Raw genomic sequence first — 23160 nt, 5'->3', positions numbered from 1 at the left:
TTGCATTTTGTTTTTTGTACTCTGTTTCTTTTAATTGTCACACATCCCGTTGTTCTTCTAAAGAGCACTCAATGTTTTCCTTTTGTTCTACTTGCACCTTTTGGCCTTTACGTTGCACCCCTCTTCATGTTTTCACAAGCATATTGGATATTTAAATGACAGCAAGCAAAAAGAGAACAAGTTTGTTGATACACAAGCTACTTTAGTGTCAAAAAAATAGGTAACTCTTTTGTTGGCTGCTTCTCTTATAGCATAGCCTCCTGCTTCTACTTTCTCAAACAAGCCTTCTTTTTGCCTCCTTAATGTAGCTTCTGCACCACCTAGAGGACACAACGGGTACACAACCCTCTTTATTTATTTCATTTATGTGCTGCTCTTTTTAACGCTCGTACAATACCATGGATCATGCAACTGGCAGGTACTGTACAAAACTAGCACCAAAATGCTTCAAGGCTGCATGTGTGTGTGCGGGGGGGGGGGGGGGGGTCAACAGCAGAGCTGGTTGCCAAGTGACGAATTTTGAGTTTCTTGTGGACTCTGCAGTCCAGAGTGCAGTTTGCACAATGTGACAAAAGTGGGCCAAAGTGGGAGGAAAGGAGTTGTTTTTCTGAGACATTTCAGAGCTCTAAGTGGACTTCTCTTTGAGCTGCTGTTTTGGCTGAAGTACAGAAGTTCTTCCCAGCAGGAATTTTGCAAAGTAGCTCAGTTAAAATCTTGGATTGTTTACGAGGAGTGCAAAAAGAAGACTTTTTTATTTATTTATTTTTTTACAAGAAGCTTTACAAAAAAATATACAGAAACTTTAAAGTAAATAACGCCCCCCCCAAAAAAAAAAAAAAAAATCAAACTGTATTGGTTGAGCTCCTTTTTGAAAGGGCAATGTGGAGTGGAAGAGGAGCTCATCCACACTATGTCTCTGTCTCACATGAACACACACGTACACACACACACACACACACACACACACACACACACAGTTGGCTGTTGTTGGCTGTGACTGGGGTGCTGTGAGGAGAGTGGGGCTCAGTGTGACCAGGCAGAGGCCAGTGTTGCAGGCAGGCAGGCAGTGGAGAGTGTTGAGCCGCAGAGACGTGCCCGGGGTGGATAAACCATGCACACTAAGTGGGAGAAAGCATCTGCCCAGGACACAAGATGAAGGTGGAGAGGAAGCCCTCCTCTACAGGCGACAGTTTCACTGACATTCCTCTACTACTGACGCTCCTCGGCCTCCTCCTCCTTCTGTTCACAGGTAAGTCCAAACATTGGTTAAGCTATCCATAGAAAAGAGGATCTACAGCTACGTTTCAGATTGCAACCAATCAAGTGGAATTTTCCTAAGGAGTAAACCTTTTTGGAAAGCAAAGACGAGCCTGACTGGACATATTATCAGTAATGAAATAGCTGTTTTACTTTTTTTTTTTAAATTACTTCCTTTGTTTACATTATTTTTGTGTCACTTGAAACCCACATCAAAATTAACATCCTGACTTTTTCCGGAGGAAAGGTAATCCGGGTTAAGTTAGTCGCAGATGTGTTGTCTTTCTTGTCCTTGTGTTCCATGGGTGAGCAGCACAATGGATTCGTTCATGGGTGGTGCTCAATATTGGTCACCCATTTGAAGCTCAAAGGGGCCTGGAGTGGCCATTGAAGGTGTGTAAGAAAGTTAAGTGTGATGATAAAAAAAAGTTTGGTGGAGAGCTCTTGAATTGGACAGGGCCTGCTTTTGTGTTTTGGAAACTTTAAGTGAGTTCATTCGAGGAAAAAAGTGATCAAAAGTTTACTACAAGGTGATTTTGATTTAAAAATGTGTGGCTTGATTTCACAACCGTACCATGGGGCCAGTTTACCCAACCAGGCCAGTTTTGGTAGAATCACTGGGTCCTGTGTCTATCTCCAACTTCACCAGTGACAAAGAATTTCTCTCTCTCTCTCCCTCTCTCTCCCTCTTTTCAAGGGAGGAAACTAGTCCCAACAATCATGCCCTTTGTCTCATTGCCTTGGCAACCCCTGTCAGGCGGACCAAATGGTTACCACGGCAATGAGGCGATGCCCTGTTAACTGCCTCACTGCAAAGAATAGTGAACAGTGCATAGTCCCTCTCTCCTCTCTCTTCCCTCTCTCTCTGTGGTTGATCTCTCCATCACTGAGGCCGAACAGTAGGATGCCCCTCATAGGCCCGCAGCCAATGTTTAGATCTCCGTGTGTCCAGCTACAACTGAGTTATAGGAACCTCCGCTGTGAACATAATAGCTTTGCTGTGTTTGGTTTCCAAGACAGGGCTCCTCTATAAAGACTGAAATGTGGCTCATATTATAATACCTTGTCCCTGTATCCCTGTGGGAGGTGGAGGATAACTGGGAAACACAAATCAAAATTAGTATACTACTTGTTCACCCCAAGAGGTCATGAAGAATTCCTGGGGGAGTTTCTGAGAAACAGATTAGAGATGAAAACATGAGTGGACATCATGGCCCTGAGTAAAAGCAAGATATGCCCATTTGACTTTGTATGTATGACTTTGTTTGTATGTGTAGTGCCCTTAGCACTATTATTCATAGGCTTGTATAAAGGTCCAAAGCGTGAAGGCTCTTAGTGAAAGCATGAAGAAAAACAATATTAGACTTGTGCTGCTCCCCTCGAATAAAATGCATTAGAATGTTATTAAATGTTTTATTGCTCACATCCAAAAAGATTGTTAAAGTAAAACTGGTAAAAAAAAAATTTTAAAAAATGGATAAAAAGTGATCTGTAATTATGACTCTTTCACATTTAGTGACACAGAGTTTTCAGTAGTAGTGGGAATGCACTCAGGCTTTGTAGTCCAATTACCAACAAAGTGCAGAGAAAGGCAGCTTCTGCACATTTAGGTCAAATGGAAGCCTTTAAATACTTATGATTAATGTTTCATGCCCTATTGCATCTTAGCAGTGTGCTGTGACTGTGGGGACCTTATCAAAAATGTATCAGCGCAAAGAAACATACAAAATTAAAACTGCAAGCAGTGATCTGCGGGCCCTCGCACGCTGCACGTCGGGGATCCAGCGGGTCGGGGCCGCCGGCTCCCCGACGTGCAGCACGCGAGGGATCGCACATTCCCGCTTTGCAGTTTACATTTTTTTTCTCGATCTCGTTCCTTATTCTTTTTTTTTTTTTTTAATTGCCTTTTTTCGGCGGCTTTAACATCTTCAAAAACTCATGAAAGTTAGTGCCTGACGCATGTGCAAAGTTTCGTGAGGTTTGGAGCATCGTTTGATTTTAAACATCAGCTTCCTGTGTCACGGCATATGACTTTTCTTTGATTATTTTGGACGACATACTTTGGATATTTTGGATGACTTTTTTTTTATCACTTTTATCAGTATGACCTTTTTCTGAACTGACATGCATGCCTCAAGTTACTTCTCACTGAGGCAACTGCTCTAACTAGTGAACCACTGTGTCATACTATAGCATGTTGTCCGAAATGTGAAAAAAAAAAAATCTCTTTTCGGGGATTTCTTTGTTGTTGATTTTTGTTTGAGTTTTGTTGTTGACCTTTGGTTTGGTATTAGAATGATTGCATGTACAAACCCGAACCCGTGTGGCTTACCCTTAGAGGGACTCGCCCTCTGTGAGAGATGCGTGTACCAACTTTCATGAGTTTTTTAATACGATAAAGCCTCCAAAAATGCAGTTGTTTAAGGAGAATAATAACAACGCGGAATAATAATTCCTTGAAGAACAATAGGGCTTTCGGAACATCGGTGCTCGGGCCCTAATAAAATAAATGAAGAGTAACCAAGTAACATATTTTCATCCAAAATTCCTTATCTTATATGTAGTGGTGGTAGTTTATATTATTGCCATGAAAGTAGTCAAATGAAATAATGAAAGCCCTGTAGTATTGCACTAGATTTGCATAAGTGTACTGTGTGATTTTCGAGCTCTGGTGACCGCTGCCTCTTTGTTGCTCTGATCTTTCATTCATGTGTGCATTAGCAGTAAAAGCCTTAATTAGTATTGCAGTAATTAGTGTGTTTTTTTTTTTTGCATAAGTCCTCTATTGTTCCACAGTATGTGAGCAGATGATTTCTCTGGTCTCTGCTCATTGGCAGCGCATCAGAGGCTGCAGTGTGACTGCTTTTTGTTTCCCGAACAACCCCATAGTACCGCTGTATTCTTCTTGATTTACTACTCAGCTCAAGACCTCACCATTGTCTCTCCTTTTTTTTTTTTGACAGGTGAGGTGTCAGGGGTGAATGTGACCAGCCAAACCCAGGTGGTGAGGGGCACGGTGGGCAAAGAGGCCCTCCTGTCAGTCAGCTACTCCAGCAGCAGTTCCGACAAGCCTGTTATCAAGTGGCAGCTAAAGAGGGACAAAGTGAAACCGATCACTGTTGTGCAGTCCATAGGAACAGACATCATAGGGAACCTGAGACCAGAGTACCGCAACCGCATCCTGGTGTTTCAGAATGGGTCACTGCTGCTTCACAACCTGCAGTTGTCAGATGAGGGGGCGTACGAAGTGGAAATCTCTATCACAGATGACACCTTCACTGGAGATCACTACATTGACCTCACTGTGGACGGTACACAGAATTACTCTCTGCTTTTCTTGTTTCAAAACATCTGAGCAATCAGAGCACAACACTGAAGAGGAGTTAGGAGTTAAAAGAAAATCAATACAAGTTGAAAAGAAAACATGATCTTGCCCGAAGACAGTGTAGTTACGATCCTCTAGTTTACTTTTTAACAGAATGATTCAGAGTGATTCACAGTGTTGGCGGTGTTCTTTGAAAGAGCCCAACTGGGATTTCAGTCATCAGCTGTTCTTCAATCACCCTCTCTTACAGTTTGTTTCATTTTACAAACTGAAGCAGCGTGTCTTTGTCCTCTCATCCTTCTCAGTTCCTGTGTCCAAACCTTACATCCAGATGATAGCCTCTTCGGTCCTGGAGTACAGCGAGCACTTCAACTTCCACTGTTCCCACAACAATGGCACAAAGCCCATCTATGGTTGGCTGAAGGGAGGCAAGGTGCTGACAAATGACTCCCGTCTGCTGCTTTCACATGACCAAAAGGTGCTGACCATCTCACGGGTTGTGATGTCAGATGATGACATTTACGCCTGCACAGTGGAGAACCCCATCAGCAGCATGAAGAGCATTCCCATCAGGCTCACTGTCTACAGTAGGTGGCATGTTACACCGGTAGGATCTTAAGTAATACAAATTTACATTGAGAGTTAAGAGATGGTGTGGTAACATTTGATGAGTGTTGTGCAGAAGTAGAAGTATTCAGACCCATTACTTACAGTGTGTGGTAATACCACAGTTTAAAAGTACTCCACGACAAGAAAAGCTTTGCAGATAAACAACTATTGGCTGAAGTATTATTAAGTATTATCAGCAAAATGTACCTAAATAATTGATTGTGGAAGTACTCAAAGAGTGAAATATATCCTTGGTCAGTGTTATATTTTCATATGTATTGTGATACAACACTATAATAACTTAAATCTGCTGTAGGGGGTTGAGGTGGACTGGAGTGAAAATTCGACCTACTGTTTGGGAGTTATCTAGATCTATCTATATCTACTGTATATCTAATAGGATGAGTGTTATATATTATATATCAATCTGCGAACTAGCTGTCATTCATTAAATGAAATGGAAAGTACAACTAAACTATACTGAAGCAATAATTCAGTAGTAATTCAGTAAATATACTTTGATTACATTCTGCTGTTTTTTTTTTAAGTCTTATTATTTCTTTCAGCAAACCCAGTCAATCTAAAAAATGGTGTCTGATTATGAACACTATGTAGCCTATATTTTTTATTGTTGACAAACCTTTCATTTTCAGTAGCTAGCAGAAGCAATTATCATCTCATGTTGACCCATACACAAGCATGCTGGCCTCTCTAACAATGTTGTTTACAACAAGTGCAAATCCAGGCTGTGATTATAGCGGAGCTGGCTCAGACTGGCTGTTACTGGGCGCCAGTATAGAGCCACATGTTAGGCTGAGAGAATAAGAGAGAGGCAGGCAGTCTAACTCAATGAATGGACAGTTATTTGTGAGGAGGGAGAAGAAAAAGAAGGCAGGTGGGCAGGAACGCTTTGCCTCAGTGGACCTCAGTAATCCTGACTTCATTATTGCTGTATTGTGATGAGTTGCATGAAGAGACGGCAACAGGCCCTCAAACTGCTCTCTATTCCCTCTGCTTGCATATCAGTGCTGCACCAAGTGACGACTCTGATGCGCTACTTCACTGCACCCTCTTCATGTCAGAACACTCACAACTTGGCAAGTCATGTAAAAAAAAAAAATCCAATGTTCTGCATGCAGTATATGCTGGACGTCTGTCATTTCCTTTAAAGATGCAACGTCATCAAATCTTTCAAATCCTCCATTTCCACCATCAATGAGAAAAATAGGAACAAACATTTCGCTTGTAAAGCAGGTCAAACTTTGAAGTTTATACATCTGAAGCAGAAGTACAAGTCAGTGTTTCAGTCAGACTGTTATTGATGCAAACATTTCATTCATTAATTCTTTCTTTCTTTCTTTCTTTCTTTCTTTCTTTCTTTCTTTCTTTCTTTCTTTCTTTCTTTCTTTCTTTCTTTCTTTCTTTCCTTCCTTCTTTCTTTCTGTCTCTCTCTTTCTTTCTCTCTCTTTTTCTCTCTCTTTCCTTGCTTCTCTGTATCACTCTGGTTTAGGACGGAGCTCTCTATACATCATCCTGTCCACCGGGGGCATATTCCTCCTCATCACCCTGGTGACAGTGTGTGCCTGTTGGAAACCCTCCAAGTGAGAGCTACTCTTTTATCTTTTTTTTCTTCTTTTCCCTCTTCTCTCTCTTGCTCTCTTTCTTCCACTCTCTCTGCCTCTCTTTTGTTGGCTTTAATATTGCACTTGAGGATGTGGTTTGAATCTCAAGTAGCCCAGCAGTGTTACCATAATGTACTATTCAGGACATTTGTTGGAACAATAATACACACAGTGACCCATAGCTTGTATAAACTACCATTTAGCAGCAGATTTAGATGTGCTTTTGAATTCATGGTGTTTTCTTTGCATGTATGTTTTGCTTTAATTTTTTTCTGCTGTAGAAAGAAGCACCGACCTGTCCCCCAAAGAGCTCCCATCTACATGGAGCAAAGTGAAAATGGTCACGATGGTGAGTGACACTTACAATTCACTATCTTTAAATAAGTTCAACACACTACTGTAATTATCCTTTAAAACATGTTATGCAACACAGTAATAAGTTTGCAAATAACAACCTTGACTTGTCGGCAGAATATCAATCATTACTGAAACATATGACAATAATAATAATACATCTTTTGCAGTTGATGTTGTACCCAAACCAACTACACTTGGTCGAAGGAGTCCCATGCCTCTGTATGTACTCAATGAACATGTAAGTCACTCTTATATTCACAAAATTCCATTTTGCGGTTTCACAACTTTGAAACAGTTTGCAGCAATCCTAGCAGCTATGCGAGACTGTACTTCATGCATTGAGTTGAAAGCTATGTAAACCAGAACAATGGTGACCTACTGAAGTTTAAGCAGGCGATGTCCAAATGTATCATGTTTACTATCTTAGTTTAACATGCCAATATGCCCACATTTTCTGATTAGCTCTAAGTTCAAAGTGCAGTCAAGGCTGATGAGATTGTTGTTAGTTTAAAAAATAATTGTTAAGGAACAAAAGTTTTGAATTTTTTTTTAATCGTGTCCCGATGATACAACTAAATTAAAACTTAAGTGATCACTAAGGCAATTCACCCTGGGGACAATATGAATGTCCGTACCAAATTTCATGACGCAAGACATTATACCATAAGGCACAAATGGTAAGCATGGCTCCGCTCGACTATTTCTCTCAGCTTCTGTCTTTTCTGTGATTATTAGAAACCCTATTCACATCAGGGTTCACCTACAAGGCTTTTAGTCACTCTGAAGGTCTGACCAATCATCAACCACTAGGGGTGGCTATGTGTGACGACATTGAAGTTGTTCCAACAATGGAGGCGGTTTCGACGCACAGCACATGGTGGTCAATGCCAATCGATTAAAGGCTGCTCCAACACTTTCCAAATTACCAGAAGGTCTACGTCCATTTAGATGCAACAACTGGAAACAATCATAAATGGAGCGTGGCGGGATCATATATTCACTCTGAAATTGGGCCTCGTAATACCAGGCCAACAAATGGTGGCACCATCGAAGAAAAATCTCCATTGATGACTTCATTACATGAGATAAAAGTTGATGATGATTTTCACACATGTATCATCATTCCCTTTCAGGAGACTCTGGAGCGTTTGGAAGAATTTTCTGGCAATGCTGTCAGCCAATCAGAAATTAGCATCCCCACCACCTATGCTCCAGTCCTTCCCCCTCCCTCCAACAGAACTGAGCGGCCTATCTGGTCAGCCCCACGCAGATACCCCCGCAGCCCCTCTCCCCTGGCACAACCTCTCCCACAACCTCTTCCAGTTCCTCCCCTGCGCCCTGTCCGCTCCCCTGCTCACTCCCCTGGCTCATCTCCACGCAGTTTCACCCCGATAAGAAAGGTCCGTCCTCCGGCAGGCATCCCAACCAGCCACCTGCCCGTAGAGGTAGAGTGTCCAGAGGCTAGCGATCAGACTCACTGTCCGCCACAGCACTGACAAACTGCTTGGATGCATGTTTTCATTCTGTGATATGTGAAGTATGTGTATGTATAGTTTGTTAGTCTTCTGTTGCATCCTGCCGTGAAAATATTGGATTTGATGCACTAGTATAAGAGTTGAGTCTCCTTTCAGCTAACTCTCTGTCTTCATATCCCATTATTTATCATCTATTTCTCTAAGGCTATGCACAGTTTTTCTGTGGTCTTTGGCTGATATCCTCTCATATGAAAAGGTATATTCTGTCCACCAGCATGTAGTATGTCAGTATATGATGCTGAGACATTAAAGAATATCCAGTTCAGATATATATTTTGTTCCTTGATGAATTATGGATTTTACTGGGGAGTTCTGATATAAGCCTGTATATATGTAAGTTAATGGTTTTTAAGGGTTGTTGTTGGTTGTTGTCTGTTTATTTCTTTTAAGCAATTAAACCACACATTGTATTCAGTTTCCACATTAGGTCACAGTGTAACCTAAGGTAATAAAAAACATTTAAATAGTTTGTTGTTTGTCAACTTTTGTAACAACCCACAACTCGCACACATGTTAATTTTATGCTATTTTCACAAATCTTTCACATGCATTCTAAAGTAATATTATAATTTTAGCAGTGATGCCCCAAAATCTTCCTTCTACTTTCTCTGGTCTTTGTGAGGAAGCTGAACGTGATCTCCATTTCTGATTACAAGTGTAATTCCTTTCTGGTCCATTAGGTGTCGCCAACACATTTCTTTAAATATTACATTTAAAGTTCCCACTGATCAGGAACCATATCCAAAGGTATAGAATTAAGTGTAAATGTATTTTAAAATTAAAACTTTTTATCAACTCCTTGACAGATATTTTTAAATCCATAGTGTAGCAGTTGACAAATAAGATTTTGGACTATATTGAGCGATGCTTTGGATATAGCATTTCCCCCCTTTGTTTTGCTTAAACAAGGAGTCTATGAGCAGCTGGTAGTCAGTTACTTGATGTTAGGAGGGCACTTTGCTTAAACACAGTTATATCTCAGCTCATTAATGAATACTATGAAAAGAATATAGATAATGTGAGCTAAATCAATTTCAAGAGGAGGCTTTAACTCTTTAATGTGTGGTTAAACAGTTCATATTTACAGTCAGTCTTGCAATCATGTAGCAGTAAAACTGCAGGTAGAAACATATGTGGAGTAAATTTACAGCATGCACAATCAGGATGACAACTTTATAGATAGATATATTGTAAGCATAAGTACATGAATAATGTGCATCCAGCGGGACGTTGAGCAGACAGGACCTGAACCGCACAACCTCCTCTCCACCGTGAGGACCTGGGAAGAGGACAGATTACACAAACAAGACACAAGAACATCATTCAAACATGAAGGAGAAAGAAAGAAACACACAAAGACAAGGTTATTAGAATAAACTCTTAACAGGAATTATTAAATGGGTTAGTAGGTTAGTGTGTGCGTAATGATTACTTGATATAATTACTTAATATGGGGTTAATTTGATTCTCTGTACACTGCATGGTACACAACAAAACTAACAGACAGCAAGGAATAAAAAGATCAAAGAAATTAAAAGATGTACTGAACTGTATTTAGATGTGAGGTACAAGCTTGTGAACAATGTACAAATGCACACACACACACACACACACACAAAGAAGCCTGGTTTATCACTATTATCAGGTAAATGTGTTCTCTTCAGACGTCCAGCTGGACATCTTTTGTCATGAAAATCTGCACAATGTTATTGATGGCTTTTATCATGAAATGTATTTGTCATCATTGAAGGTGTGAGTCTTGTGGTTGCATAAGCAAATCAGATCTGCCTGTTTTGATCAGTGTCTTTGTTCTTTTGGAAACGCCATTTATTCCTCAGCAGACTCATGAATACAGCATGATGGGCTCACAAGGACAGCAGCGAGCAGACGCACAAACATGTGCATAATCACTTGTGGCTTACGGTAAGTGGAAAATGTCCTGAGATAATGAAAGTACGCCATTCTTACCGAGTTTGGAAATTGCTTTTAATCCATTTATTTCAATCTCTCATATTGTGCATTAGTCATATAGTCTGTTCCATCATGTTCCACTTCCCCTCCAGTGTGGCAGAAGAGCTTAAAAGCCAGGACAGTAATTGGACCCGAGGGAACAGGATCACACCTGTGTGCCAACAGGTTGTGTTTAGTTCCTTGTGGGGTAGAGAATGTATATTATGAGTCGAATAGAGAGGATGTATGATGCTCTCCATATCTAATTAATTACCTCCTCCTGCTGCCTGGTTGAGCCTCCTCGCTAATGCCCATGTTCACACTAGCCTGTCGATGTGAAATTCCCCGTAGAGGAGGGTGACCTTATTGTTGGAAAGCTCTTATCTGGACTTTTTTGACTTGGCGAGGATCTGGTCCATAACACCATCAGCTTTCATCTCTATTTAAAGAACAAAAGAAGAAGAGAGGAACAAATGTGGCAAATTAATTGACATGTTTTCTGATCCAGTATTTATTAAAAACCCGTTACATTTTGCCTGCAATCCTTTTAACTTATAATTTTTCATACTTAACCTGTTTTATTAGTTAAAATTATGTTGCAGTTTGTTTCCTTGACTGTTTGTCAGCAGGATTACGGAGGAACTTCCAGCCTGATTTTCTTGACACTTCATTAACATTATGAGTTAGGCCATTTGACCAACTGAACACCATAAAACTTAAATACAACTTGAAATCCAATAGATGGTAGTAAAATTCAATAGTGACAAAACATAGCCAATTCTAGAAGTACAATGACTCAGTGTTACAATCCACTGTCATGGGTTCCAGTAATCCTCTGGGGTACTCATGTATTTCCTCAAACTTAATACTGCGAGCAGTCGTCATGGAGAATGCTTGAACAGTAATTCCATGGGAAGAACTGGAACTATTATAATAGCTGAGATGTGAGGTTTCAACTATGCATATTATTAACATCTTTCTAAATGTTTGACAATATATCCATACTTATATAGAAGTTACAGTTGCTTATTTGCATGTTCTAGAAGAGTGGACTATTGGCCTTGATGGAGGTCTACGCTGTCCAATGGCCTTCTAGTTTAGTCTGTATTTTCATTCTGCTTTTCCATATCGTATGTCATACTACTGCTACTTCTGTCAACGATGAGCATACAGCACCTATTGCATGTAAATCAATTTACTGCAGTTAGCTTCCTTAAATTAGTATATAGTTGTACTTTACTTGAGTATTTCCATTTTACTCTTTTTTTACTTGCACCAGTCCTGGGCTCATATGTTCCCAGCCACCTTTATTGGATAGATAAGTTTATAAAATACAATTCTTTGTTGAAGATTGAACAAAAGGTTTCTAACCTCTTCTGAAAAATGGTGTAACATTCCTCTTTCTGGTGGTTATAAGTTGTTAGCAGTTGCACCATAGAAATGATTCCCCCTTTAAATTCTCAGTTTTTTCCTTAAATAAATACCTGTGGCACAAAGAGGTCAAGTTATCTAATAGTCTATAGAAAAAGAGATCGGAGAAGATGCCAAAATGATGTCCAGCTAAAATATCAACAGCATTTCTGGAAAGGTATAAAGTCAGAGAACTATGTGAATCTTCACCAATCAGCTCTGGAAATGTCTGCTTTATTTGGGTCTGCATACCTTTGTGAAGCAGCTCATTCTGACACTAATGTCATGAAATCTAATTTCAGAACAAGACTGACACATTCATATTTGAATGACTCCATTAGAGTTCACTTAAGTGGAGACACTGCAGCATACATCTCTCTTGTAGATTCCATGCAGCGCCAGCCGTCTCATTAAAAAGAAGCTTCGCGGTAGTTCAGGCAGGCACGGAGTTTGTCGCGGGTCCCTTCCCCGTCCAATCATACACAAGCTTCAGTCCGCCCTCCCCAATTGGTGCGCTTTAAATCCGTGCACCGTTCATTCATCAGCCCGCTCCACGTGGTACACGTCGCTCTTCAACAACAACTATGGAACCGCCGCAAATCTGCCCTCTTATCCACCTAAGGGATCTTTTTTAAACAGGTAATTAAATGAGTATTTCAGCATCCATTTTGTACCTGTTGCCTCCCGAGCATGTATGGACATCTCCAGCTACCAAAACTCCAGCCACCTGCTTCTCCTCCACCTCGTCCAGGTCCCAGTGACGTCACCGCCGACTCATCCACCCACATTAGATCCCCGGCCACCGTAGTTACAGCGCCACCTTCTGGGGGTCCCTTTTCACCAACTACAGCTATTTCTTCTAATCTCCTCAGCCATATTCTGGCGGGTAATGATGTCAATTCAGTACAAATTCTGTGAATTAATACTAGTTATCTTTAGGAGAAACAAAGTCCGGGGGACATTTCCGTAATCCTCAAACTGCTGATATAGATTTGAGTAGCCAAATGTTGGGCCAACTATGGCTCGCAACTTCTTCATTTTGCCCACCACAGCTCGTGCTTGTTCTCCCTAAGTGCCTTTAATCCTATCCGTAATGTTGTGTGTAGGACTGTAAATTTTGGCAGCTTAAAAGTTTATTATATGAGGTTTACTGCAGTACAGCTTAGTTCAGTACTAAGCTTCCCTATCTAATTACACCAGCCTACATTTTATCTATGAAGAATCTGGTGTTCTCTTTCTCTCCTGCTAACGCTCATTGCTGTTAGTGTGTCCATCATAACCGGCTCAGGCTACCAGTCAAGACGTGAAATCAAGGCAGTGGCACGCAAAGACATTTTTGCTGAAATTTGTTTTTAGATGAATCTCCTGTTAAATATATGTCACTTTAATGTAATGTCTCATACCGTAGACATTTATTTTGGTCCCGGTCCTCTGTTCTGATTAGTATTTGCCCTCTTTGGGAAGAATTTAAGCACCTCTGATTTAAGACTCAAGAATCTTACATGACTGAGTTAATGCAGCCTTCTAAAGTGTTCAGAGTCATTATTTGTAAAGAGCACAGAGTTGAGCTTGATTCATTGTTTTCCAAAGGCTGATTTTATATGGCCTGGCCTATGGTGGTGCTCTCTTTTAGGATTACCTTGGACTGTTCTTTGCTAAAGCAGCTACCTCCATGAGTGTAATCAAAGATGGGTCCGGTCAGTGGTTTTGACACTAGTAAGCAGGCAATTTTCCGGTCGATTGTTCTCCTTTATCATCCCAGATCTCTGGCTTTAAGGCTTTTAAGAAGCTTCCAGATCAGAGTATTTTTTTACTTGTTTACATTTAAGATTAATTAGATTGTCATTCCGACCATACATATTTTTACACATAATGGAAGGAGATAACGTATCTCATGACCAGGGTGAAAAAGTAATAAATATAACACATAACGAGCGTTATATGTTTAACAATCTTATCGCCTGTGGAAAGAAACCATTACTCAGTCTAATAGTTTAGTTATCAGACTTCTCGCTGGTTTATCCTTCCTTCCTTTCTGTTTGGGTGGTGCTCAGCTATGTTAATAAATGTTTCTGAACATGAGTAGACCTCCGACACTCATTTTGTCAAGGTAGCTCTCAGATGAAAAAAAGGTGTTGCAGAAGTACATATGTATCATGACTTCTTGTGCATCGAAGGGCGACTTTTGCCCTCCAACAGCAGCTGGTACTCTTTTCTAAAAGTGTTAAAATCATTACGGCACATTATATATATATATATATATATATATATATATATATATATATATATATATATCTATACAGTTTGAGTGTTCACGGCTCCCGGCTCCCAGCCTGCATTTAGTTGAGAAGGATTTGACTCTTTTACCTTGAATAGTATAACTTTAGTAGCACTTAAAATGGCACTTGCTGATAGCACTTTGTAGTTTGGCTTTCTTGAAGAAATTTTATTTTCTTGACTCTAGTTCTGTGTTTTGTACCCTCATGGTTGAAATGCACTTATTGTAAGTCGCTTTGGATAAAAGTGTCAAGCTAAATGAAATGTAATGGTAATGTAATGACTCTCGAAACTCTGCTGTGTCATCGTCTGACTCTGTGTGTGTTCTCTTTGTGCCCTATTGGATCGAGGCCAGCATTATTGTAAGGTAATGTTACTAAGACTGACAGTGAAAAGACGGCTGATGAGAAGTGGAACAGATGAGCATGACGTAGTGCCTCCTGGGTATTGCAGTTCATTTGGGGCCATTACGCAATTATCAGATAACCTGATATTAAGATTGTAGAAAAGAGTACCAGCTGCTTGGAAAAAGTGCTAATTTTATATATATATATATATATATATATATATATATATATATATATATATATATATATATATATATATATATATATTTTTCATCACTGTTCTGCTGCTCTTCCTGATGTTTGCTATTTTTAGGAAATTGTCTTAATCCAAATTTGAATGTTTGTTGAACAGACAGATACATCTGAGATTTGGGGCTGTGAAAGTAATTCCAACATGAAATAAAGTATCATGACAGGTCAGACTGTTAGCAAATGTTTTCATGGCCTAAATGTGTTATGAAATTGTATTATGTATCGTATCCTTCAGTTGATCATATATAAAGTGTTGCTAAAAGTAGAACGCACCTTCGAATCTTCTCAAGTGCCCCGTTGAACTCATCTGACAAAACCATCTGCCAGACCTGTTATCAACAATCAAGTTGATGAATGGGCTGAAGAGGGTACCATCCACGCACACACAAGCACACATACGCACGTACACACGCATGGTTTTTTGAAAATGAACAAATACATACGAAATGAATCTACACAGCACAACACATGTACAGCTCACTGGCTGACAGACACAACATGGCCACTTTAACATATGGCCCCTTTAGTTAGAAGTGGAGTCCCCTTGATAAGATATAATTTCCCATAATTTTCCATGTAGCTTTGAGGACTCTAATCAGTGTTTTGTTTGATTTTGTTTGTGTACTGTGCGACCTCTGGGCCAATAACTGGGCTGTTTTCCACACAATACAGGTATGATACACAGATCTCAGTCAGATAGCAGTGAAGTAAACACTGATCAAATCAGCATGCTTTTGTGTTGTTGTTTTTTCTTCCCATGAGATACAGTGAATCAGACTTTGGAGATAAAAGGTTTGTGACCGGCTAAGGTAAAAGCCCTGCACCACTTAAGACATCGGGGTTGTCTCGTCTTTCTCCACCCCCCCCCCCCTCCCACCACACTCCCATAGTAACAGTCCCATGGCAACCAGCACGAGTACCAGTTACATTCATAGTCTTCCATACCCCTATGCCTCCCTCGCACATACCCCTCCTCACCAGCTCCATCACACGCAACGTCTCTCTCTCTTCGCCTTTGCATTTGTGCGTTTGTGAGCGTGCGAGTCAGCTGCATCCTCAGCACCTGGGACATTACTTCCAGTCTCCACAGGGGAAGCTGCATCGCTGACACTGTGAGTTCAACAGATGTGCTCATGCTTTTCATTATTTTAACTTTATTATATGTATAATGTTTTCTGTTTTATTAAAAGTCAATCATCTTACTATTTTATGTGTACTACTTGAGTATGGTAATGTTTATTGATAGAAAACTGAGCATCTGTTGCTGATATTTTTTTATCTCCTTATGTCACAATTCATTGTTTTTATTAGGCATTAGTATACACAGCTCTATTTACATGAATGTACAGGAAAAAAAAAAAAACAGTGTTCTCCCCCTGTTTGTTTATCTTGTGGATCCTCAGGAAAAGACCTCAGGTTCTTGCCTCTTCTGGTTCTTCAGTCAGAGCTCCAAGGCAGAATCACTGCGGGTGTGTGAGAGGAGAGAGGGAGGTCAACATGGGCTCCAGCTCCTCCTCCTATGCCCCCAAAACGATTTACCTGGATGTGGATGGAAAAGTGCAAAAGGTGGGTTCAGTTCCAAATATTTACATGTCTTTGGAGTCTTTTCTTATTGTTTACATAATATAGTAAATATTGCATACATATACAGATATACAGATATAGATTATGTTCAATCTCCTTGTAATAGAGATTTAGGTCGAGATGTGTGAGAGATGGGCTCGTTTCACCTTCAGAAATATAAAACACGTTGCTTCCTTCCAAATATGATTTAATTAAGGTTCAGAAATATTAGACGTATGAAGATTTGACATAGATTTAATATTTTGATAAGGTGACCACATAGTTGTCAACTATATTCTATAACATCACAGTACTGACAGTACAGTACTGACATTTAAAATATTTAGATTATTTTTGTATTTTATCAAATTATGTATCAAACTATATATAAGAATCACTCTTGAAGCATCTTAGATTAATGTTACATGGGTAAAAATCCTCAATGGAATAAGAAATACCTTAAGAAACAACATCTTTAAATTATTTTTACCATTCCCAAATATTAATGAACTATGGCAATTGAATAATAACCTTTATAATTTACCCCAGACCTTCACAGCACTTATTCCCAGTGGATTCACTTCACTTGAGGAAAGGATAAGATTAGTCAGAGATTCAGATTAGTTTGCCTCACAGGTGTCACTGACAGAATAAAACACCTGCCGTTTGCAGTTTACACACCTGCATTAAATCTTGCTGCCTTACGCCTCTTGGAGACATAAATATCGATTCAAATATATTTCCTGCTGCACATCAAAGTTTCCAGTTAATCAGTGTTGATTTCAGAAAGGAAGCTTTTTAGTTGCTTTTTAATCATAACAACAACAGAGCAACAGTCATCATACAGCAAGCATATGACAAATGGTTTCAGGCTCAAGTTTCACGTCTTAAAATAGTTCCAGACATGATGAGATAGAGACAAACACTTGTTGATCGGCTGATGTGGAGTGCTTCAAGTAGAGAGCTGGTGATGACACATGTCCACTCAAGAGTCCACTGCCTGAGGCTGATTGTTTGTCTGCTACACCTGCTCCCATCTCAATCACAGTTTTTGCTCTGGGTACACGCACCCACTCTTTGCTAACAGTCCTCCACACCGATTTTGTACTCTCTATGCATGTACTGTGCTAAGTCTCGTAAACTGGGCTGATTTGTTTGTGCCTGACAGGCGTGAATAATGTTGCTGTCTTTAAGAGGTCCATGAAATCTCAAACTCCAGCTGTCATTTTCTTTCACACTGTTCCCACACTGGTCTCTCCGACTTTGCCTTGTTCAACCATAGAAAGAACTGACCCGTACTTTACATTCCCATGTGACTTAGTTGTCTGAAAAACACATGAAATTGGATAACTTTCCAGCCCGGTCAGAACACTGAGGCCTTGCATTATATCGAAACCACAGCAGCTGCTTCTGTGCAGGTGTGCCTTTGGAAATGACACTGACTGCAGTGCTTCGTTTCTGTTGAAAAGAGATTTTCCCAAAATAATGTGGCATGAGAGAAACTATTATCACTTCTATCTGCACTAGTCAACTCAATCAATGCACATCTGGAGTCTTACACGTATACAATAAGAACCAAGTTTGTATGTGACTTAAGAACCCAAGCTGTATTTATTTATTTGATATTTTTTTAACTTCTATTTTTTTTTGTCTATATAATTTGTGTGTGTGTGTGTGTGTGTGTGTGTGTATTTATTCAGTGCTCTTATTTTTTTTCTAAAATAATTATTTTTATCTATCTTATTTTATGTATACCTATTTGTACACTTTTTCTTATTGTGTGCACCTTTTTGTGTTTCTATGCTGCTGTGATGACTAAATTTACCCACTGTGGGATTAATAAAGTCTAAATTTAAGATACAAGAGCTGTGTTCCTGTTGCAGGTGGTTTTTAGCCGGCACTGCAGTCCATGTGACATCAAGGAGCTTCTGTGTTCCTCATCTAACATACCAAGGTTTGTTAGTTGTTTATTTTGTTTGGTTATTTGTTTATTCGCATGGAGATGCCTATGATAGATACGATCGATATGAGTAATTATTGCATGAAGCTACAACAAAATATCACATAACAGTGAGATTATCCTGCTGCAGTCACAGTAAATAACAATAAATGCAGGGACAAACACATGTTGAGTAGCTCCACAGAGTAACTGTGTCCACGGACATATAAGGAACTCTTGAACACAGTAATCAGAAAGACACATGCATTAGTTACAAAGCAAACAATGATGGATGATGGAAGCGAAATTTCAATGCCATCTGCCCATGATTTTATTTAGCTTTTACTGAGGGAAATAGAATTTGTATGGATTGTTCTTTTAGTTTGCTTCTGTCCCTCTTTCCCCCTTTCTGCAAGTCAACATCTCTGCTGACTTTACTTTATAAAATATATGATATCGTCCACTGCAGGCACAGCACATAGATGCAGTTTTGTCTGTAAGAGCAAAGAAAAAAATGTGTGCCAAAATTACTATAATTAATCATTTTTTTGAATAACTCATACAACAAGTGTATGTAAGTGTATGTATCATTTCTGTTTTACCTTTAAAATATATTAAACAAAATCTCACACCTGGCAAAAAACAACAAAAAAGGCCATTTTCAAAAGCCTTTACAGATTTATAAATATATAATCAGAAATATAATGTAAATAAAAGATATATATAAATATATTTATGTTGAATACAAAAAGTTAACTCTCTTCTTCTCATCCTCACACCACAGGAACACTGCCATCATGATGGTGGATCCAGAAGGTGCCCTGGTCTCCATTGATCCCACCATGGCCACCAACTCTCCGAAGTAATATACCAGCATTATAATACTGTATTTATGCTTTTGTCAAATAATTAAATTTCTCTGTCATCCATAATATCTACACAGAGGTTCTAGTGAATTTGTAAACTTTTCATTAAACTTTAAATGTAAATCTGTACAGCTAAAAATAAATAAATAGTAATGTCGTAAATGTAAGTAATAACACATTTGATTTCCTCACAGCTGTCTCTACAAAGTTGTCCCAATGTCTATTGGTCAGCTTGGAGGTAAAGTGTTTTAAATTGCTTTCCTGTTTTCTAGCTGGCTCATTGTCACATGTATTCATGCGTCAGCAACACATCTACTGTGAAAGTAATGAGCTTGAAAATATCAAACCCGATGATTTAACGGGTTTATTTATGTCTGCAGACAAGGAGGACATGTTTCAGAACGTGTTGTCCCAGGTGGCTGATCAGTTCAGCAGGTGTGTTATGATGACTGAAGCCTTGCCTTTCCTCCCTTCACACACACCTTACACACACACACACACCTGACACCAGGGTATTTCAGTGACAATCCACACAGCAACCCGTACAAGTAAATTCAGTCAGTCACTTGGAAAGCACATTTTTACTTTTAATGGTCATAAAAACGTAACTGTATGAAGTGCAGGTCATTTTGAAATCATTCTCTGTTTTCGTTCACAGAGCCTTTCGCATCAACGAGTTGAAGACCGAGGTCACCAACAGGCTAGCAATGCTTGAGAAGAGAGTGGAGTGTGAGTGGTGGATTTTATACAGCCTGAAAAGAAACACCATTCAAATGTACTTTAACCTGCGATATTGTGGAGAAAACGCATTCCTTAAGCCAGCTTTACTTATCTTGTTTCAGTGGAGGGCTTGAAAGTTGTGGAGATTGAGAAGTGTAAAAATGATCTGAAGAAGCTGCGAGATGAGATGACTTCAAGAGGTGGTGGCAGGTGAATAAGCCTCTGAAGTTTTAAATGGAATATCAAAGGAAGTAAAGTCGTATCAAAATAGAAAATAAAATGTCTTGAAATTTGTCCCGCCTGGTCTCAGGGTAAACTGCCCATGTAAATACAATTACTCAGACGATGGGAAGAAGGTCACTCCTCGACGAGATGTCCCCAACTACCCAAAGGTATATCCCCTGTGATAGATGCTTTCCAACTTCTGAAGATCCTCTGGAGGGTCTTTCGATGTTCTGATCACTTTCTGTTTTTGGAATATACAGTACACACTCTCTCAGGAGACAATTGAGGCACTGAAGAAGCCAACATTTGACGTTTGGCACTGGGAACACAATGAGGTTTGTATGTCTCCATCGGCCTTTTAGATTCCGTGTCCTCCAAGTGACTAGTGTCTGACTTTCATTTGCCTTTCTTTGCTGCTGCAGATGCTGAGCTGTCTGGAGTACATGTACCATGACTTGGGACTGGTGAAGGTGTTCAACATGAACCCCATCACACTCAAACGCTGGCTGGTAAAGTGGGAGCAATAGAGAACACCGGAGCACATGAATATACTGAATATTGCGTTGCAAACGGTCCAGATTTCAAACAAGCATTTAAACACAAGCTAACGTGTTGCTTGGAGGTTTCACAGAGTTCTGACACAGATTGTTAACTAATTATCAGAGCGTACAACGATAGAGGTACTTTTGATTTGAGATCCTGTAGTCAGCGCACTGAATGGATAACTCTATCTTCTAGTTGGCGATTCAGGAGAACTACCGTAACAACCCTTTCCACAACTTTCGTCACTGCTTCTGTGTTAGTCAGATGATGTATGGCATGATTCACCTCTGCGACCTACAGGTACGCTCTGGGTTTGTGGGTGCATTTGCATTCATGCACATCAAGGATATCAGAATTATCCTTCATCTATGCACTTTTACAAAACCACATTTGTTGAAAAAATGTCATAAATTCTATGATCCTCCTTTAAATTACTAACCAGTTAATTTCCCTTTACACTGCTGTCCAGGAGAAGCTGACTCTCACGTGCATGGGCATCTTAATGACAGCTGCAGTGTGTCATGACCTGGACCACCCCGGCTACAACAACACGTAAGACTCACTGTTCTCTGTAGGGGTGTCGACAGATAGAGCAGTACAGATGCCCGTTGACCCCCAGTATGTTTTGACATCCTCTGCTAGTTCAGCATGGAGAGAGTTCAGGTATGAAAACATACCGATTCAGATAATCGTGTTGTTTTGGGTTGGGGCTTCAAGCCAGGCGAGAACCTCTCTTATCAGCGCAGCTTCATCCAGCCATCTTAAATCCATGCATTCAACAATGTCATCCATCTATCAGGTACCAAATCAATGCTCGCACAGAGCTGGCGGTGCGCTACAACGACATCTCTCCCCTGGAGAACCATCATTGTGCCGTGGCCTTCCAGATCCTTTCCCTGCCTGAGTGCAACATCTTTGCAAATGTGGATCCTGAAGCTTTCAAACAAATCCGACAGGTGAGAGGTGCATGTAAAACTCTCACTAGTATATTCATGACAAGCAAGCTGAGTTCTCTTACACAGCCTTGTCACATATTTGTGATGTCAACTAGACTTTGCTTTTGCCCTTGCGCTGCATTTCCAGGCAATTATTACCCTCATCCTGGCCACTGACATGGCCAGACATGGTGAGATACTCGACTCCTTCAAGCAAAAAGTGGATAACTTTGACTTCACCAATGAAGAGCATGTGACATGCGTATGTATGCATTCTGCCTTACAAGATCACTTTGCAATCCCCCTAACATCAGCTGTTTATTGCACTGTACTTAACAGATGTGACCTCTAAACAAGCAGGCCTTGCTGAGTGTGCTGTAATCAGCACCAGCCAAGTGATTTGAATTAGTGTAATTGGAAAAGTGGTCAGACAAATGCAGAAAATGCTGAGACAAACATGTGTTTTGTGACTGTAATAATGAATAGGCTTCTTTATCCTCAGTTTGTGTGCATCTTTTAAATGTGTTTATACATGTGCCTGTTTGTGTTTTCAGCTGAAGATGGTTTTGATCAAGTGCTGTGATATTTCCAACGAGGTGAGGCCAACTGAAGTTGCCGAGCCGTGGGTGGACTGTCTACTGCAGGAGTACTTCATGCAGGTGACTCCAACCAAAGCATTCACTTGTACTACTAAACCCATGAAGTAAAGAAAGGACTCAGTCCACCAGATCAAATGACAATTCTTCAACTTTTTCTGTTTCCAGAGTGACAGGGAGAAGTCAGAGGGTCTCCCAGTGGCTCCCTTCATGGACAGGGATAAAGTCACCAAACCCACTGCTCAGATCGGATTCATCAAGTTTGTCCTCATCCCAATGTTTGAGACTGTCATGAAGGTAGAAATAAGTCTTTACGGGTGTGTAAACACACTCTTTCTTTGATTGACCGTAACTGCTTATACTGTTGTTTCTTTCCACCAGTTGTTTCCTCAGATTGAAGAGATAATGGTTCAGCCTTTGAGAGACTCTCGTGACCACTATGAGGAGCTGAAGCAGATTGATGATGCCATGACAGAGGTAGAACCTACTCTATCTATCTATCTATCTATCTATCTATCTATCTATCTATCTATCTATCTATCTATCTATCTATCTATCTATCTATCTATCTATCTATCTATCTATCTATCTATCTATCTATCTATCTATCTATCTATCTATCTATCTATCTATCTATCTATCTATCTATCTATCTATCTATCTATCTATCTATCTATCTATCTATCTATCTATCTATCTATCTATCTATCTATCTATCTATCTATCTATCTATCTATCTATCTATCTATCTATCTATCTATCTATCTATCTATCTATCTATCTATCTATCTATCTATCTATCTATCTATCTATCTATCTATCTATCTATCTA

At 39.8% G+C, this 23160-nt stretch overlaps 2 protein-coding genes across 2 annotated transcripts in view; both read left to right on the top strand.

Annotated features, from left to right (window-relative positions):
* Window positions 1-1009: 1009 nt before the first annotated feature.
* Window positions 1010-9171, top strand: hepacama (hepatic and glial cell adhesion molecule a). Its single transcript, XM_069690342.1, has 7 exons — window positions 1010-1249; window positions 4221-4568; window positions 4888-5169; window positions 6702-6792; window positions 7095-7162; window positions 7338-7408; window positions 8304-9171. The coding sequence occupies exons 1-7, from the start codon at window positions 1153-1155 to the stop codon at window positions 8664-8666; spliced, it is 1320 nt and encodes a 439-aa protein (XP_069546443.1). The 5' UTR covers window positions 1010-1152; the 3' UTR covers window positions 8667-9171.
* A 6744-nt stretch (window positions 9172-15915) lies between these two features.
* Window positions 15916-23160, top strand: part of pde9ac (phosphodiesterase 9ac) — a 10507-nt gene continuing 3262 nt past the window's right edge. The window contains exons 1-18 of the mRNA XM_069690091.1: window positions 15916-16053; window positions 16345-16507; window positions 18388-18458; window positions 19228-19305; window positions 19504-19547; window positions 19690-19744; window positions 19968-20038; window positions 20152-20239; window positions 20340-20421; window positions 20515-20589; window positions 20677-20763; window positions 20993-21097; window positions 21267-21349; window positions 21597-21753; window positions 21881-21994; window positions 22287-22391; window positions 22497-22625; window positions 22710-22805. Coding sequence (XP_069546192.1) covers window positions 16439-16507; window positions 18388-18458; window positions 19228-19305; window positions 19504-19547; window positions 19690-19744; window positions 19968-20038; window positions 20152-20239; window positions 20340-20421; window positions 20515-20589; window positions 20677-20763; window positions 20993-21097; window positions 21267-21349; window positions 21597-21753; window positions 21881-21994; window positions 22287-22391; window positions 22497-22625; window positions 22710-22805 — 1509 coding nt within the window. The 5' untranslated portion in view covers window positions 15916-16053; window positions 16345-16438. The remainder of the gene's footprint in view (window positions 16054-16344; window positions 16508-18387; window positions 18459-19227; window positions 19306-19503; window positions 19548-19689; window positions 19745-19967; window positions 20039-20151; window positions 20240-20339; window positions 20422-20514; window positions 20590-20676; window positions 20764-20992; window positions 21098-21266; window positions 21350-21596; window positions 21754-21880; window positions 21995-22286; window positions 22392-22496; window positions 22626-22709; window positions 22806-23160) is intronic.

The sequence above is a fragment of the Brachyistius frenatus genome, unplaced genomic scaffold (assembly GCF_029030835.1).
Source record: "Brachyistius frenatus isolate BFR_SWC_R1_liver_20210118 unplaced genomic scaffold, ASM2903083v1 Contig_1, whole genome shotgun sequence".
In the NCBI taxonomy this organism is placed as follows: Eukaryota; Metazoa; Chordata; class Actinopteri; family Embiotocidae; genus Brachyistius; species Brachyistius frenatus.
The sequence above is the reverse complement of the archived record's forward strand: the minus strand, read 5'-3'. Positions and strand labels throughout refer to the sequence as shown.

What these genes read in the sequence shown, in the direction of transcription:
- hepacama (XM_069690342.1), top strand. Translation starts at nt 1,153, where the DNA reads ATGAAGGTGGAGAGGAAGCCCTCCTCTACAGGCGACAGTTTCACTGAC. An exon ending in CATCAGGCTCACTGTCTACA is followed by an intron (nt 5,170 to 6,701) that starts GTAGGTGGCATG and finishes ACTCTGGTTTAG; the next exon opens with GACGGAGCTCTCTATACATC. An exon ending in AAGTGAAAATGGTCACGATG is followed by an intron (nt 7,163 to 7,337) that starts GTGAGTGACACT and finishes CATCTTTTGCAG; the next exon opens with TTGATGTTGTACCCAAACCA.